Source organism: Trachemys scripta, chromosome 2 (genome assembly GCF_013100865.1).
Source record: "Trachemys scripta elegans isolate TJP31775 chromosome 2, CAS_Tse_1.0, whole genome shotgun sequence".
NCBI lineage: Eukaryota > Metazoa > Chordata > Testudines > Emydidae > Trachemys > Trachemys scripta.
Genome location: NC_048299.1, coordinates 281765985 through 281783074, shown reverse-complemented (window position 1 = coordinate 281783074; position 17090 = coordinate 281765985). Strand labels below are relative to the sequence as shown.

Sequence of the window (17090 nt, the reverse complement as noted above, 5' to 3'; positions counted from 1 at the left end):
GGGGGGGGGGGGTCTCCCTAGGGCGTGGGGAAGGGGCAGGCCCCAGGCCTGCTGCCTGAGGAGCCTGTCGGACCCCCTGGCGTAACCGCGGCTCTGGGTGTCGGCAGGTGAAGCTGGTGAACATCCGCAACGATGACATCGCCGACGGCAACCCCAAGCTCACGCTGGGCCTCATCTGGACCATCATCCTCCACTTCCAGGTGAGCCTGGCTCCACCTGCCCCATGCGCCTGCCCCCCCCCCAGCCCCCCCTGCTGGGAGCTCCCCCCCAGCCAGCGCCCTGCCCCCCCCAGCCCCCCCCAGCACCCCCTGCTGGGAGCTCCCCCCAGCCAGCGCCCTGCTCCCCCACAGCTCCCCACAGTGCCCCCTGCTGGGAGCTCCCCCACCAGCCAGCGCCCTGCCCCCCCACAGCACCCCCTGCTGGGAAAGGCCAGGGCTGGTCGCTCTCTCTCGTTCACTGGCTGCCCTGGGGCCGAGCTGCCAAGCAGGGGCTGCTCCGGGAGGCCCTGCGGGAGTGCTGTGGGCAGGGCTGAGGGGGGAGCTGCTCTGGAGTGGGGCGAGACCCGGGGGCTCCCTGCTTCTCCCTCCCCTGGCCCCGCACGCTCTTGGAGCCAGGCGCCCTGCAGCTGGGGTGTGGCCCTGCGGGGAATGCTGAGCTCTGCCAGCCCCGGCATGGCGGGGGAGGGGAGCTGCCGGGGCGGGATCGCTGCAGCCGCAGGGGCAGCGTTTTGGAGGCTGAGTCACCTGCTCCCTGGGCCAGGCTGCCGAAGCGCGGCTTAGCCCCAGGGCGGAGCCTGGCAGCCACGGTGACTCAGACCCACGGGCCTTGGCTGGCAGCCGCGAGCTAGCCACAATCGTTTCCTGTCCCCGCCGGTGCGGGAGCTGCCCGGTTCTCACCGACCACCTGGGAACGGCAGGAACCAGTGGAGCTGCCCCCAGCTACCGGGCACAGGGTTCCTGGCATGGCCGCCCCGCTCCATTGCACGCGGGTCCCCTCCTGCTGGGGAGCCCATCCTGCCTGGCCTGGAGCTGTGCCTCGCTCACTCGCTGTTCTCCCTGGCCAGGCTCTGCAGCGCCTCTGCTCATAGTCCCAGTAGAGCGCAGCCCCCAGGGCTGGGAACGGGGTGGGGCAGGGCCCGCCTCCCCCACAGGCTGCACTGGGGAGGGGGCAGCTCAGCATGCAGAGCCCAGCCAAAGGGCTCTGAACCCAGGAGTCCTGGCGTTCCCGGAGGCTGCCCGTGGGCTCCTTTCCCTGCCCGGAGCAGGAGAACGGGACCAGGCTGGGGCCCGGGCAGTGCCCGGGGCAGAATCCGTGCTGCAGCAGTGAGGGAGCAGCCGGGGCGAGCTGGCCAGGGAGTGCCCAGGGCATCGGGACCTGCCGAGTGCTCTGGGGAGAGCACCGGGAGTGGAGAGATGCCAGACAGCTGGCGGAGCAGGTGTTTCCGTCTTGCCCGCTGTCGTGGCCCAGCCTGCAGCCTCTGTCGGGGGGGCGTGTGCAGCAGACGTGTCCCTGGCTGGGGGCCAGCGAGCCCCCCTGCGGCGGGAGTGCGTGCGGAGCCGTGCTCTCTCGGGCTGCGGTTCAGGCACCATTTCCGCCGGGGTTGGGAGTTTGTGCCCAGCGTGGGCGCTTGTGGTGAGCGCCAGCGACTGGAGCCTCTAACCGCCCCCCGTGGGCTGCGGTCCCAAGTGAAACAGGAAGGAGGCTGCTGTGTCCTGGGGTGGGGGTGTCACGGAGTCCCAGGCTGCTCGGGAACCCCCGAGTGAAGCCAGGCAGGACTCTGGTGCCCCCTGTGAGCTCCCCACAGCGAGCCCCCCTGGGTGGGACCCCCGGGGAAGCCTTGTGCACCCCCAAAGGGCCCTGCTCCCCACTCCACAGGCAGCCGTGACTCTCAGAAGGGTTATTAGTCGACAGGAACACAGCGTAGGACAGAGCTTGTTAGCACAGAAATTGGGAACAGCAAAGTCCATCTTGGGGGAGGGGGATCCAGGCTTGGTGCCCTGTCCCCTGAGACCCAAAACAGGTGACTGACCCCTTCCAGCTGCCTGGCATGAGACCCCCCCCAGTAGCTCCCCCCATGTCCTTTGTCCCTTTTCCTGGCAAAAGGTCACCTGATCTCTTTTTTTTTTCCCCAACACCTGGAGCAGGGAGGAGCCATCAGTTGCTAGGCTACAGGGTGTCGGCCATGCTCACACCTGCCCTCTGAGGGTCTCTGATCCCTAAGTAATACATAGGGGAACCTGAGGCACACACAGTGTTCAGAGAAAACATTAAGAACGTTCCCACTTCGTCACAGGGGCATCTGGGGAGAGGGGCTGAGGGGTTCTCAGGGGCTGGGGCTAGTAGCCAGGCTGGGCAGGGAGGGTGTCCCTAGCCTCTGTTTGCCAGGAGCTGGGAATGGGCGGCAGGGGATGGATCACTTGATGATTCCCTGTTCTGTTCATTCCCTCTGGGGCACCTGGCACTGTCGCAAGGCAGGACACTGGGCTAAATGGACCTTTGGTCTGACCCAGTATGGCCATTCTCATGTTCTTATGGGGGATATCTGAGGGAGGGGCTGAGGGGCTCTCAGGGCTGGGGAAGGAGCTGAGGGGCTGGGGGTATTTTGGGGAGGGGCTGAGGGGCTCCCAGGGGCTGGGGGGTATTTTGGGGAGGAGCTGAGGGGCTCGAAGGGGCTGAGGGGTATCTGGGGGGGAATTGGGGGGGGGGCTGGGGAGCTCGGAGGGGGTGAAGGGTAGGAGGGAGTTGGGGGGGGGGGCTAGGGGGGTATCTAGGGGAGGAGCTGAGGGGCTCTCAGGGGCTCGGGGGTGTCACGGAGTCCCAGGCTGCTCGGGAACCCCCGAGTGAAGCCAGGCAGGACTCTGGTGCAGTGACTCCCGCAGGGCTCCCTTACGCCAGGGCAAGGAGCCTGCTCGGCTTCGGTGCTTCCTGGGTCCAACCTCGGAGCATTCAGCCCCCTGTGAGCTCCCCACGGCGAGTCCCCCTGGGTGGGACCCCCGGGGAAGCCTTGTGCACCCCCAAAGGGCCCTGCCCCCCACTCCGCAGGCAGCCGTGACTCTCAGAAGGGTTATTAGTCGACAGGAACACAGCGTAGGACAGAGCTTGTTAGCACAGAAATCGGAGACCGACTCCTCCCAGCTGCCTGGCCTCCCTCAGCCCCACTGCCCCTCCTTCCTCCTTCGTCTCTTTCCCAGGCCAGCAGGTTACCTGCTCTGCACCAACATCGCTGGCTGGTCCTTGCAGTGGACTGGGACCAGCCATCAGTTGCCAGGATACAGGGTGTCGGCTGTTCTCTGCAGCCAGTCCCAGTCACGCCTGCCCTCTCCAGGTCTCTGCAATGGTCACACCCTTTTCCCACCACCCAGAGACTTGAGTAACACAGAAGGGAAACTGAGGCAGACACAGTATTCAGAGAAAACATTAAGAACATTCCCACTTCGTCCCAGGGTGTCCTTGGGCCGGGGGGTGGAGGAGGCCCCAGTGGGGCACTGGGCAGGGGCTCCGCAGGGCCAGGGTGACTGACTGACGTGCGCCCGTCCCTTCCAGATCTCGGACATCCAGGTGAGCGGGCAGTCCGAGGACATGACGGCCAAGGAGAAGCTGCTGCTGTGGTCACAGCGCATGGTGGAGGGCTATCAGGGCCTGCGCTGCGACAACTTCACCACCAGCTGGCGGGACGGGCGTCTCTTTAACGCCATCATCCACCATCACAAGTGAGAGACGGGCAGGGGCTGGGCATGGTCTGCACTGGGGGGTGAGGGCCGGAGGGGGGAGCAGGGACTCACACTCGCTGGCTGGTAAGTGCGTGCCCAGGGGCTGCCCCACACGTAGCTCTGCCAGCCCAGGGGTGCTGGGCTCCCTCGCTCTGGGGCTGGGGGGCAGCGGCTGCTCTGTGTGGTCTGGGCCCAACCCCCCTTGGCTGGGGCTGCCTCCCCACGCTGGCAAAGGCTCTGTGGGACAGGGCGGCGAGGGTGCCCTGCCCCTGCTCGGCTCTGGCAGACACTGACGCCCCAGGCAGCCAGTTCTGTGGGAGCGTGTCGGGACAGTAAGCTGGATAGTTCAGAGGGGTGGAGCCGGGCCGCACCCTGTGCCAGCCCTAGAGCCGGGAACTGTTTTCCCTTCCCAGACTCCTGGGGGCTGGCGCAGCCCCCCCAGCTAGCCCCTCTCCTAGCCACCGGGGCTCCCCAGGCAAGTGACCCCAGCGGATATGCCGCAGCTGCTGCCGGGGTCCCTGAGCCGCCCTGCAGTCCCCACGGGGGGTCCCAGCGCAGTGCTGGGAGCAGTGGGCTGGGCAGGTCCAGGAGGGGGGCTCTCCAAGTAGAGTAGGGTCAGCGCGTGCAGGCAGATCACGTCGGGCCCGTCTCAGCAGGATCGGGCCCCTCTCACTTGCCTGCCCTTGGAGCCCCCCGCAGCCGGGCCTGGCGCTTGGGGACTGCGTTAAATGCAAAACGCCCAGACGAGTTCCAGCCCATCTGCTTATGCCAGCGTCACTGGGAGCTGGCCAGGCAGGCGGACCCCCTCCGACCCCCGTACGCGTCGCCTGCCTGGAACTGCCCATCCCCAGCACACAGCGCTGCCCTCGGCTGGGGGATCTGCAGGGCACCAGGCTGGGAGCCGGGGCGGGGGGGGAGTGGGGGCTGCTGGAGGCTACGTCAGCTCCCGCTTTCTTCTGTAAGTGTAACAAGTATGTGCAAGAACCGCCCCGCCCTGGGAGAGGCAGGGGGAGAACGCGGGGCTGGCAGCACAGCACAGCACAGCACAGCACAGCCGCTGTGGGGAGAGGGCAGCCCCCGACAGCGCAGCGCCAGGGCGGGCGGATCAGCCAGCGGCTCCCGGCTCCCAGCGCAGCGCCAGGGCGGGCGGATCAGCCAGCGGCTCCCAGCGCAGCGCCAGGCCAGGGCGGGCGGATCAGCCAGCGGGTCCCGGCTCCCAGTGCCAGGCCAGGGCGGGCGGATCAGCCAGCGGCTCCCAGCTCCCAGTGCCAGGCCAGGGCGACTCAGGCAGTGGGTCCCGGCTCCCAGCGCAGCGAGCAGAGGAAGGCTCGGGCCCCAGTATGGAGAGGAGCTCGCGCCAGCGGGCGAAGAAGAAGCTGCAGCACCGGGCGCTGGGCGGCTCAGCGGGGTCCCGGGCGGGGGCAGAGGAGCAGGTGGTGATGCTGTGCGAGGAGATCGCCGACCCCGCTGTGCTGGAGACCTCCAATGTCAGCAGCTCGCTGTACTCCCTCCACTCCACCCTGCGCCTCCAGGAACTGTAGGCACCGCGCCAGCCGGGGCATCGCTGCTGCGAAGACGGGGTGCAGCGGGGGGTGCTAGGGGAGCCAGGGCAAAGCCTTGACTGGCCGCGGCTGCCCCCTCCCCCCAGGCTGCACTGGCGGGGGGGCTGCAGCTGATCTGGTGGGGGGACGGGCAAAGCTTGTTCTGCTTCAGCTCACCCCCCGGGTGCATAATTCAGTTAAAGACCCGCGTTTACAGAAACCTGGGCCGGCCCCCGCCTGAGCAGGGCCCCCAGGCCGTCTGGCGCAGCGGCGGTGGGGCGGGGGTAGTTGGATCTGCAGAGCTGGAGCAGATCTGCCCGCTCTGGGCAGCGTTACCTGGCTCCCGCTCCCTGCCGGGCTGTGGGCTCCTGATGGGGCCGCCAAGCCCCGGAGCCGGGGGAGCTGCCCCGTTGCTGTGAGGGGCTCGGTGCCAGCGGCGGGGCTGGGGGAGAATGACCCATGGCACAGCTGTTGTACTGTTGTACAGGAGCCAGCCTGACGGCTGGGCAGGGAAAGGGGCAGCGCACTCTGCCCCAGAGCGTCGGGGCTGGGGGGAGCTGCTATGCTGAGCCCCGGGGGCCGGTCGGAGCTCTCCCGGCCCCACAGCCGACACCCTGCGGGAGGGAGAAGGGGAAGGGCTCAGGGGCTGCCAGCCCCTCACATGGTGTGAGTCAGTGTCTCGTGTTTCCCTCAGGAGTGCAAAGGTTAAGTGCCGCATCTCGCCCGCCCGCCTGCAAGGGGTCCCGGTGCCGCAGCCCCCCCCCCCGCCCGTGGGGGGTGCTGCCCACAGGGTTCTCCTAGCCCCAGCAGTGGGGGATGCTGGTGATGCGCTGTCTGTGGGCACAGACCTGGCCCAGCCCGCAGCTCCCGCCAGACGGTGCCCCCAGGTCCCAGCTGCTGCAGCCCTGGCATGGCATGCGGGGAGGGGGAGGGGGAAGCTCCATCGATGGGTCCCAGAGCAGGCTCCGAGCTGGGCTTGGGGTTCGCAGTTGTGGGGATGCCCGGCCCCTGGCCCCTCACACGCTCTGTCTCTGACGCAGACCCATGCTCATCGACATGAACAAGGTGTATCGCCAGACCAACCTGGAGAACCTGGACCAGGCCTTCACCGTGGCCGAGCGGGACTTGGGGGTGACGCGCCTGCTGGACCCTGAAGGTACGAGGTGCCTCGCACACGGCCCCTCCCTGGCATGGGGCAGCCCCGATGGCTCTGCTCCCTGCAGGGAGCCCTTGGGTGCAGCGGCTCCTCGGCCTGGGGGTGCATCCCATGAGCACGGGGGGCAGCCCCCTGCAGGTGGAGACCCCTGGGCTGGGGCTCCCCCCACAGCCGCTCACGCTCTGCCCCTCCCCCCAGATGTGGACGTGCCCCAGCCGGACGAGAAGTCCATCATCACCTACGTCTCGTCGCTGTATGACGTCATGCCCCGCGTGCCTGACGTGTCGGTCGGCCTCAAGGCCAATGTGAGTATGGGGCTGTGGAGGCCAGGGGGCTTCGGGGCCGCGGCGTCTCTGGGGCTGGCCTGTGCACAGCCTGTCGGGGTCCGGGAACCCCGCTGTGCACAGGGACAGGCCGTGAGACGCCGGCGATCCCTCTCTCCATGCTTCCTGCAGCGGGACCGGGCGATCTGCAGAGACCCCAGGGAACATGATGGTGCCTGAGGCTGTGGACTGGTGCCAGAGAGGCGGGCTAAGCATAGAGCTCCCCCCAGTCCCTTGCCCAGCCCCTGACGCTGCCGCTTTTGGTCTCCAGCTCAGCCGCGCTTCCCTGCAGAGGGGTGGGGGGGCCCCTGTGTCACGGAGCCCCAGCTAGGCCCCAGCTTGAGAGCAGTCTGGGAGGAGCCCTTCAGTGAGCCAGACCCCCAGGGGCCTCTCTCCCTGCTCAGCCTGACCCCTGGGGGCTCCAGCCCTCCTGCCCCCCCCCCCCAGCTCTGCCCAGCGAGTCCAACCGAGCCAGACCCCGGGGAGACCCGGCCACGCAGCAGGGGCTAGTGCCCCTCGCCCAGCATTCCCAGGGACACTCCGCGCTGTCACAGCGGGTTGTTAGCTAGCTGCTCACGGCACGGGACGTGCTCAGGGGAGCCCAGGGAAACGCGGGTTAAAGCCCAGACCGGTGGGGTCAGCCCAGAGCCCACAGCCCAGCTGGGAGCCCCGTTGTTCCAGCTCTGCCTGGCTGTCTGTCCAACCTCCTTGGGCAGTTCCCAGGGGAGAGGCCAGGCTCCTTCCAGCAGCCAGCACCTCCCCCCCACCTCACTCCTCACAGTCCTTTGTTCTCGAGCTGGGGGGTCTTTGCTCAGCCTCCCTGCAGAGGTGGGGAAACCCCTCACCCTCCCCCACCTTGGGTGACAGGGGTCAGTGTCCCGGTGATTGGCTTTGCCATTGTCTTCTCGAGTCCTCCATTGATATGGGGTCAGCTGGGCCAGTCCTTTCCGGTGGCCCATCCCGGCTCAGACAGCCCAGCGACATTCATAGCCAGGTCTCTTAGCCTGCCCTGAGAGCAAACAGTCCTTCCCCCTTCCCCACAGGGTAACAGTGCAGCATGTAGGGGAAACTGAGGCACACACGGGGTCATTCCGGCGGTGGGGTGATGGGCCAGTCACTGCGGTTTCCATCCAAGGCTGATTCCAGCTGAGATGGTCCCAGGGAGGCCCCGAATCCCACCCATCCGTTTCTGTGCTGTCTCTGGGACCTCCCAGGGGCCGCCCAGCCCGGCGGCTCTAGGGACCCGGGGCCACGCTCTCGCCTGTCCCCTAGGAGCTGCAGCTGCGGTGGCAGGAGTACCGCGAGGTGGTGACGGCACTGCTGCAGTGGATTCGCAATCACACCGTCATCTTCGAGGAGCGCAAGGTGCCGGGGAGCTACGAGGAGATCGAGGTGAGGGGCCCGGCCACGCAGGGGTGATTCCCGGGGACGGGGCTCTGGGGACCTCTCGTCAGCTCCCAGCTCCCCAGCCCCTGAGCCGTCCGAGCTCCATCGCTACAGGTGCCCTTTGGGGCCCCCCTGGTTCCTGCTGGGGCAGGAGCAGCTCACGTGGCCTCTTCTGCTCCTGCCCGTCTCCCAGGCCCGGGCATGGAGAGGGAGCAGCACAGGCAGTCCCTGGCCATGCTGGAGTGCCCGTCCTGGGGGGGGGCGGGGGCATGCGATTGGGGGGCGGGCAGCACACTGAGTGGGCTGGGGGGCGCTCAGAGCCTGAGCTGGCGGGGGGGCCGTGGTCTCCGAGCCACGTGTTCTGTATCATGGCTCCCGTCTCGTCATGTCCCGACGCAGCTGCTGCTGGCAGGGGATGAAAGGCCCCAGTGCTGGGTGGGGGAGCTCTGCAGGTGCCTCCCAGGAGGGATCTGGCTGGGCAGGGTGCCCGGGTGCCCAGGCCCCACCCCCACGCAGGAGCTGCCTGGAAGCCCCCAGAAGGAGAGGCCCCCAGCGCTCCCTGGGGAGTGGGTGGTTCCCATTGGCAGTGAGGGGGAGGCAGGGTCTGTGGTTCCCTGGGGCTGTAGGGGACCTTGCATCAGGCCCCTGGGATGCCCAGTCCGTCTCTGTGCTGGCAGCTGTTCCCTGAGGAGCTGGCGTTTGGCTCCTGGCAGCTGCCCTCACTCGGGGGGTCTGAGCCCAGCATAGGGAGCAGCCAGTTCCGTGAGGGCCAGGCTGCCTTGGAGGGGCCTGGCAGGGCTCAGCTCCTGCCCCAGGGCGGGAGGGAGAAGGCAGGCGAGCCGGAGGAGTGGGGCAGCACACGGGGGGGAGGAGGGGATCACGGGGCTCCCCAGGCAGGGGGAGGGCGTCTGACTCATTCCTTCCATGCCAGCCCCTCGTGAGTCAACAGTGGCGAAGAAGAACCCGCCCGCCCGGCCCTCTTCCATCCTGTGGGCTCTGGCCGCTCTGGGGCGGGGCCATGCGTGGGGCCAGCTCCCCAGGCCTGGCTCAGCTCCAGGTCCCAACCCCTGGCTGGGGGGATGTCATCTCCTCTGGGTGGGGGCGGGGGCTGGTGAGAATACGCCCTGCGTGGTGGGCTAGGGAGAGGCTGGCCAGGCATGGGCCCTACTGATGGTGACCCTGCGCCTGGCACAGAGTCTCCGGGCAGCTGGTCACAGGCGGGTCCCGGTGCCATGGCCCCACGGGGCCCCTCTTCTGCCCCTGGGGCCTGCCCTGCCTCCCCCGTGCCCTAACCCCAGCCTCCCCCCAGCTCCTCTGGCGCCAGTTCCTGAAGTTCAAGGAAACCGAGCTCCCGGCCAAGGAGGCCGACAAGAACCGCTCCAGGGTCATTTACCAGTCGCTGGAGGTGAGCAAGGTGACGCCCCCGGGACCCCCTGGGCGAGAGCCCCCCGATACGTACAGCCGCCAGGGCTGCGCCCCTCCCCTCCCCGGGGGCTGTGCCGAGCCCTTCATCCCCGAGCACCAGGGGCTGCGCCCGGCTGTAAGCGGGCATGTGACCGGGGAGCTGTCCTGTGACTCCCTCACGCTGTGTGAGGCCCAGCAGGCTGCGTGGGAGGGGCCTGCAGCTCGGTATCCCCAGCTCCCCACCAGGCCCGACCCCAGCCCCTGCAGACCCTCGGGGTGCCCACAGCAAAGCCCTCCCCAGCGGGGCCACCCACTGCTTGTGCCCCCCACTCCTGCGCTGCCCCATGGACCCCTCAGGGCCGGGTGCGGGCTGGTCCCCACATGGCCCCGTGGCTGCAAAGGCCCCATTTCTGTGTGGATCGGGAGCCTCAGGGGGGGCCTCCTGGTCCGTGTAACACCCCCTCTTGCCGGCGCAGGGCACGGTGCAGGCCGGGCAGCTGCAAGTGTCCCCCGGCTACCACCCCCTGGACGTGGAGAAGGAGTGGGGCAAGCTGCATGTCGCCATTCTGGAGCGCGAGAAGCTGCTTCGCGCTGAGTTCGAGAGGTCAGTGCTCAGGGGGAGGGAACGTGGGGTGGGGCAGGGCTGGGCTGGGAGTGGGGGAAGGGGAAGGGCTGGCTGGCAGCGGGGGGGCCGTGGGCAGGGGAGAAGGGCTGACTGAGAGGGGCCATAGGAGCTGGTAGGGAACGTGGGGTGTTGAAGGGCTGGGCTGGGGGAGGAGCCGAGGAGGCTGGGAGGGAAAATGGGGCTGGGAGTGGGGGGAGGGAGCTGGTGGAGTGGGAAAGGGCTGACTGAGGGGGAGCTGGGAGGGAACATGGGGCAGGGCTGGGGGGCCTGGGAGGGAGATCTGGGGCAGGGTGGGAGCTGGGGAGGGGGGAAGGGCCGGCTGGCAGTGGAGGGGCTGGGGGCAGGGGAGAAAGGCTGGCTAAGGGAGACCGGGGGGGCTGAGGTGGGAAGGGGGTTGTTGGTGGGGGGCTGGCCGGCTCAGGACACCCCTGGGGCTGGTGCTCTCCCCTCCTGGTGAGCCAGACCAGGCTCCTGCTGGCAGACGCTGAGGGCCGGGGTGTTCCCGCCCTGGCCTCGCAGCCCTTAATGGGAACCATACGGCGGGTGAGTCACCGCTCGCCGGGTGCCTCCCCTCAGGAAGCCCAGCCCAGCCCCGCCCGCCCGCCGAGCAAACAGCCGAGCGCAGGGTGGCCCCTGGCAGTGCCGCTGGGCTCCCGGCTCGCCCGGAGCTCGCAGGCTCCAGCAGGGACGAAAGGGGGGGCTGGGCCTTTCCCACAGGCACGTGGCAGAGCAGGGGTGGCATCCCGTGGGGCTGGGGTTGCCCTGGCCACCAGGACTGGGTTGCGCACAAGTGGGGCTGGGCTGGTGTGAGGCAGGGGGCTGGGGCTTGCATGAGGGGGCGGGGGACTGGGGGGGGGGCTGGGGGGGGGGGGGGGGGGACGGGGCGGGGGGCTGGGGTGTGCACAAGTGGGACTGGGCTGGGCACAGGGCGGCAGGAGGCTGGGGCTCGCATCGGGGGGTGGAGGCCTGGGCAGGGGGCTAGGCTTGGATGCACACAGGAGGGGTGGAGGTCTGGGGCGTGCACAGGGGGCGGGGGGCTGGGGTGCATACAGGGGAGGCAGGGGGCTGGGCACGGAGGCGGGGGCTGGGCAGGAGCTGGGGTGCGCAGGGGGGGCGGGGGGAGGGGGGGGGGCTGGGCAGGAACTGGGGTGCGCACGGTGGGTGGGAGTGCACGCAGGGGGTGGGGGCAGGGTGCCGTTGTTCACCGTGCCCCCCTCCCCACCCTGCGCAGGTTGGAGCGGCTGCAGCGCATCGTCAGCAAGCTGCAGATGGAGTCGGGGGTGTGCGAGGAGCAGCTGAACCAGGCCGACACCCTGCTGCAGTCGGTGAGAGCAAAGCCCGGTGTGGGGGGCGCCCGGGACCCCCGGGACAGGCCTGTCGCTGTGCTGGCCAACTCCTGAGGGCATGGGGCAGCTCCTAGGTACTCTGCGGGAGGGCAGTGCATAGAGCGTGGGGGCAAGGGGATGGGCAGCGCATGCAATGGGGGGATGGGTGCAATGGGGGGGGTCTCAGCTGGCCCCCCCGGTTTAACACCCCTCCCTCCGGCAGGACATCCGGCTGCTGAACGCCGGGAAGCAGCCGCAGAAGGCGGCCGAGATCGAGCGGGACCTGGACAAGGCAGACGCCATGATCCGCCTGCTCTTCAATGATGTGCAGGCCCTGAAGGACGGGCGCCATCCGCAGGGCGAGCAGATGTACCGCAGGTAACAGACCCAGCCAGAACCCCGCCCCTGCCTTGGGGGAGGGGCCCCGCTGCAGCCCCGCCCCTGCCTGAGGGGAGGGGCCCTGACAGAGCCCCGCCCCTGCTTGAAGGGAGGAGCCCAGCTAGAACCCCGCTCCTGCCTGAGGGGCGGAGGCCAGCCAGAACCCCGCCCCTCCCTGAGGGGAGGGGCCCAACCACAGGCCCGCCCCTGCCTTGCGGGAGGGGCCCTGACAGAACCCCGTCCCTGCCCAGGGGGGCTGTGACAGATCTACAGGCTCGGTCCTCTCGCACGGCTCTGTCACAGCCCATGGGAAAACCCCTTCGGTGAGTCAGCCCCCAGAGGGTCACACTCTGACACTGGGGTCAGTCCCTCGGCTTCACGGCCTGCAGGGACCGACCCTCAGAGCCCTCAGCCCCCCCCGGGTCATGCTGTGAGCTCCCTGCAGCGAGTCCACCCGGAGTGAACACCACGGGGAACCCAAAGGGAACAGAGCACCCCCAGTTTCCTCAATCTGGAGTGACTCTCAGCCCGCGGGGCAGCGCAGGGGGTTATTAGGTGTCTGGACTCAGTACAGTCGCTCTGCACTGGCCCCCGTCTGCCCCTGGTTTGGCAGCATCTGTGCCCCTCCGCTCTGCCCGCAGGGTGTACCGCCTGCACGAGCGCCTGGTCGCCATCCGCACCGAGTACAACCTGCGCCTGAAGTCGGGCTCCCTGCAGCCGGCCCAGGTGGCCATGCCCCTCGGCCAGCGGCCCCGGCAGGAGCTGGACGACGTCACGCTGTGCTACCTGCAGGACCTGCTGGCCTGGGTGGAGGAGAACCAGAGGCGGCTCAACGGCGCCGAGTGGGGCGTGGACCTGCCCACGGTGGAGTCGCAGCTGGGCAGCCACCGGGGCCTGCACCAGTCCATCGACGAGTTCCGGGCCAAGATCGAGCGGGCGCGAGCCGACGAGGTGAGGCGGGCGGGGGAGGGGCTGGGCGGGACAGGCAGCCTGGCCCGAGCCGGGGGGGTGGGACATGGCTTTTCAGACACTGCCCTCCACATGCTGGGGTCGCTCCCCCCCCCCCCCCGAGCCTGTGTTTGTGGCGTCCCGCGCCTGCCAAGGCAGCGCAGCCCCCTCTCGGGGGGACACAGGAGCTGCCCACAGCTTGCTGCCCAGGGTGCAGCGTGGGCCCCTGAGCGGGCATGTCCCCAGGACGCCGGGATTCCCAGCCACCTGCAGAGGGGGAGACGTCTTGCGGCAGCCCGGGCCCCTCTTCCCACAGAGAGGTTTTGATCCCCCCTCAGGTCTAGCAAGTCTCATGCTGTTTGCGGCAGAACGGGGCAGCCGGTGGAGTTAACGCGTGATCCTGAAAGCAACCCCACCCCAGGGAGTCTGACAGCGCCCGCCTCTCCTGCTGTCTGCCCCAGTCACGGGAACTCTGGGTGCCTGGCAGGGACAGTGCCCGGAGCGGCCCCGCTGTGCTAGCCCACCTCACGAGGGCTCACTCCATGGCCCCGGCAGTTGCTCACGCCCCCCAGCCAGCTGCAGCCCGCTGCAGGGGCACAGGGCAGGCGAGACCAGGGGCCCGCCTGTCCTGGGGCCCGCCTGCCCGCGAGGGGAGAGTGCCCCGTGCTGCGCAGGGCTGGCGATGGGGTTTGTAGTGTCACGTCCCATGCACCAGGCCTGCAGAGCGCCAGTGGGGGTCAGCAGCTCTGTGCTGGGCGCTCACCCCTCATTGCTCTGTTCCCACAGGCCCAGCTCTCGCCCGGCCCGCGCAGCGCCTACCGAGACTGCCTGGGCCAGCTAGACCTGCAGTACGCCCAGCTGCTGGTGAGAGCCGGCCCGGCGCAGGGTGCCGGGGACTGGGGGGAGGCTCCTAGGAAGCAAGGGTGGGACAGGCAGGGGATGGGGGCCTGCAGGGAGCAGCAAGGCGGGGGGCTGTGTGAGGGGAGGGGGCCTGCAGGGAGCAGCAAGGCGGGGGGCTGTGTGGGGGCATGGGGGCCTGCAGGGAGCAGAGAGGCAGGAGGGCAGTGGGGGGGGCTGTGTGGGGGGAGAGGGGCCTGTGGGGAGCAGCGCAGTGGGGGGGGTGCTATCCCGCACCCCCCCACACGCCCGTGTGTGCCCCCAGAACATGTCCAAGGCGCGGCTGCGGCACCTGGAGAGCCTGCAGGCCTTCGTGGCCGCCGCCACCCGGGAGCTGATGTGGCTGAGCGAGAAGGAGGAGGAGGAGGTGAACTACGACTGGAGCGACCGCAACCCCAACATGACGGCCAAGAAGGAGAACTACTCGGTACTGCCCCCCCCGCCCCCCGGGACTTACTCCGCCCCCCTCTCCTCCCGGGCACCCTGTGTCCCAGGCCTGCGTGTGCCCTGCACGGGTGCTGGCTCCCTGCTGCCGGCAGAGTCGTGCCTGGCCTGGTCGGCATTCCCGGAGGACTGGACGCTGTGGGGAGGGCTGGCCTTGGGCGGGGGGTGGGGGGGTGCTCAGCGCCAGGGGGAACCCAACTGAGAGTGCCAATTCAGGACAAATCGCTTAAAACAGGGCAGTTATAGCCCAAGGCTGGGGTTTTTCCACCGCTAAGGCAAACCAAACCAACCAGACTAAGAGGACTTTGGTCTCACCCCACTGGCTAACCACAAGTCACACAAGCAATTCCCTTAGACGCTCCAGTTTCCCAGTATCACCACCAGTACCACTCATTATGGGGATGAATGGTTATAAAAACCAGTACCTCAATAAAAGAAAAAAGGTTCTCCTGATCCCAAAGGACCAGGCCCCAGACCCAGGTCAATATACAAATCAGATCGTACCCACAAATCACGCTGTTGCCAATCCTTTAGAATCTAAAATCTAAAGGTTTATTCATAAAAGGAAAAAGATAGAGATGAGAGCTAGAATTGGTTAAATGGAATCAATTACATACAGTAATGGCAAAGTTCTTGGTTCAGGCTTGCAGCGGTGATAGAATAAACTGCAGGTTCAAATCAAGTCTCTGGAACATCCCCAGCTGGGATGGGTCATTCAGTCCTTTGTTCAGAGCTTCAGTTTGTAGCAAAGTCCCTCCAGAGGTAAGAAGCAGGATTGAAGACAAGATGGAGATGAGGCATCAGCCTTTTATAGTCTTTTCCAGGTGTAAGAACACCTCTTTGTTCTTACTGTGGAAAATTACAGCAAAATGGAGTCTGGAGTCACATGGTCCAGTCCCTGCATACTTTGCTGAGTCACAAGGCGTATCTGCCTTCTCTCAATGGGTCCATTGTATAGCTGATGGTCCTTAATGGGCCATCAAGCAGGCTAGGCAGAGCTAATCCCAGCTTGTCTGGGATGTCACCCAGCATCATAGCATAAATTTGAAATACAGACAGTCTAGAGCCAATATTCATAACTTCAACTACAAAAGTGATACACACATATAGACAGCATAATCATAACCAGTAACCCATAACCTTGTCTTAGACACCCCATTTGACCCCCTTTATACAAGATTTGCTGCCACTACAGGACCTTGGTGATCTATATGGTCCCGGATTATATCAATAACGTCACACTAGTCCAGGGGGCCGTGGGCTGCAGGTGTCCTCTGTGGGTCTGCCCAGGCTCACTGCGAGCGTCCCAGTGACAGGGCTGCTGCCCTCTGGGGCAGGCAGGACCCCAGCCGGATCCACTGCCCTGCCAGGGAGCAAGTCCCCATCCACCCCGTGCCCCCTAATCCCCCCTCCAGCGCCTGCAGCCTCTTTTCCTGATGCCCGAGGCAGACAGGCCCGGCTCTGACTGCAGGGCTGCGGCTGTGCCCTGAGCTCGCTGCGTGGGTGCCCCGTGTCCCCGGGGAGGGGCCGGCCCCGGGGGGGATTCTGGACACAGCTCAGGCCTGTGCATGCAGCCGCAGCTCCAGCCACTCTGCCAAGGGCTGCACCAGGCTGAGGCGCACTCACCGGCTGCCCCTGTCTCTGCTGCGCACCAGGGGCTGATGCGGGAGCTGGAGCTGCGGGAGCGTAAGATAAAGGAGATTCAGAGCACGGGGGACAGGCTGCTGCATGAGGAGCACCCGGGCAGGCAGACTGTGGAGGTGAGGCCGGGGGCAGGGCCCGTTCACACTGGGCACCGGGAGGGCGGTGGAGGTGAGGCCGGGGCAGGGCCGTTCTCACTGGGCACCGGGTGGGCGGTGGAGGTGAGGCGGGGGCAGGGCCTGTTCACACTGGGCACTGGGCGGGTGGTGGAGGTGAGGCCGGGGGCAGGACCTGTTCTCGCTGGGCACCGGGCGGGCGGTGGAGGTGAGGCCGTGGAGGTGAGGCCGGGGGCAGGGCCCATTCTCGCTGGGCACCGGGCGGGCGGTGGAGGTGAGGCTTGGGGCAGGACCTGTTCTCGCTGGGCACCGGGCAGACGGTGGAGGTGAGGCCGGGGGCAGGGCCGTTCTTGCTGGGCACCGGGCGGGCGGTGGAAGTGAGGCCGTGGAGGTGAGGCCCTGCCCTCGCGTGCGGAGAGGCTGGGTGGCGGTGAACAGACCCTGCTCCCAGAGCCCGACGATCCCAGTGGAGGGCCCAGGGCTGGGGGTACCTGTGGGCGGCCGCGGGCTCAGCGCCAGGTGCGTCTCCCTGCCCAGGGCTGCGGGTGCCTGTGGGCGGCCGCGAGCTCAGCGCAGTGACGCTGGTTCTGTTCCAGGCCTTCCAGGCGGCGCTGCAGACCCAGTGGAGCTGGATGCTCCAGCTATGCTGCTGCATCGAGGCCCATCTGAAGGAGAACACGGCCTACTTCCAGGTAGGGCTGCGGGAGAGAGGTCTGGGGGGAGGGGGAGTGCCGGGGGGATGTGGGCACCTGCCGGAGGGCGGAGGACCTGGCGTGGGGGCAGAGTGCTGGGGGGCCAGGGAGGCGAGGGGCGGGGGCTAGGGAGGCGAGGTGCCTGGCGGGGAGGTGGGGTGCCCCCACTGGCTGGCAGGGGTCGTGCATTGAACAGCATCTGTCCTGGGCGTCTGTCCTTGCTCCCCACCCCAGGCAGGCGTGGGTGGGGTCCAGCGCAGATCGGTAAATACCCGCTGCTCTCTGCGCTGACGGGGGGCACGGCCTGGCGGGGCTGGCAGGTGCTGACACCCTCCCCCCCCGCAGTTCTTCTCAGACGTGAAGGAGGCCGAGGAGTTCCTGAGAAAGACTCAGGAGAGCATGAAGAAGAAATACTCGTGCGACCGCACCATCACTGTGACACGCCTCGAGGACCTGCTACAAGATGCCCTTGTAAGTGACATCCCCCCCCCCCCCCCCCCCCCC

At 67.8% G+C, this 17090-nt stretch overlaps 1 protein-coding gene across 1 annotated transcript in view; it reads left to right on the top strand.

Moving 5' to 3' along the window:
• Positions 1-17090, top strand: part of PLEC (plectin) — a 146049-nt gene that overhangs the window by 98594 nt on the left and 30365 nt on the right. The window contains exons 8-22 of the mRNA XM_034759608.1: positions 108-200; positions 3544-3710; positions 6292-6407; positions 6606-6712; positions 8003-8122; positions 9426-9521; positions 9997-10124; positions 11377-11470; positions 11694-11848; positions 12490-12799; positions 13583-13660; positions 13959-14120; positions 15793-15897; positions 16491-16586; positions 16932-17057. Of these exons, the coding sequence (XP_034615499.1) occupies positions 108-200; positions 3544-3710; positions 6292-6407; positions 6606-6712; positions 8003-8122; positions 9426-9521; positions 9997-10124; positions 11377-11470; positions 11694-11848; positions 12490-12799; positions 13583-13660; positions 13959-14120; positions 15793-15897; positions 16491-16586; positions 16932-17057 (1953 nt within the window). The remainder of the gene's footprint in view (positions 1-107; positions 201-3543; positions 3711-6291; positions 6408-6605; positions 6713-8002; positions 8123-9425; positions 9522-9996; positions 10125-11376; positions 11471-11693; positions 11849-12489; positions 12800-13582; positions 13661-13958; positions 14121-15792; positions 15898-16490; positions 16587-16931; positions 17058-17090) is intronic.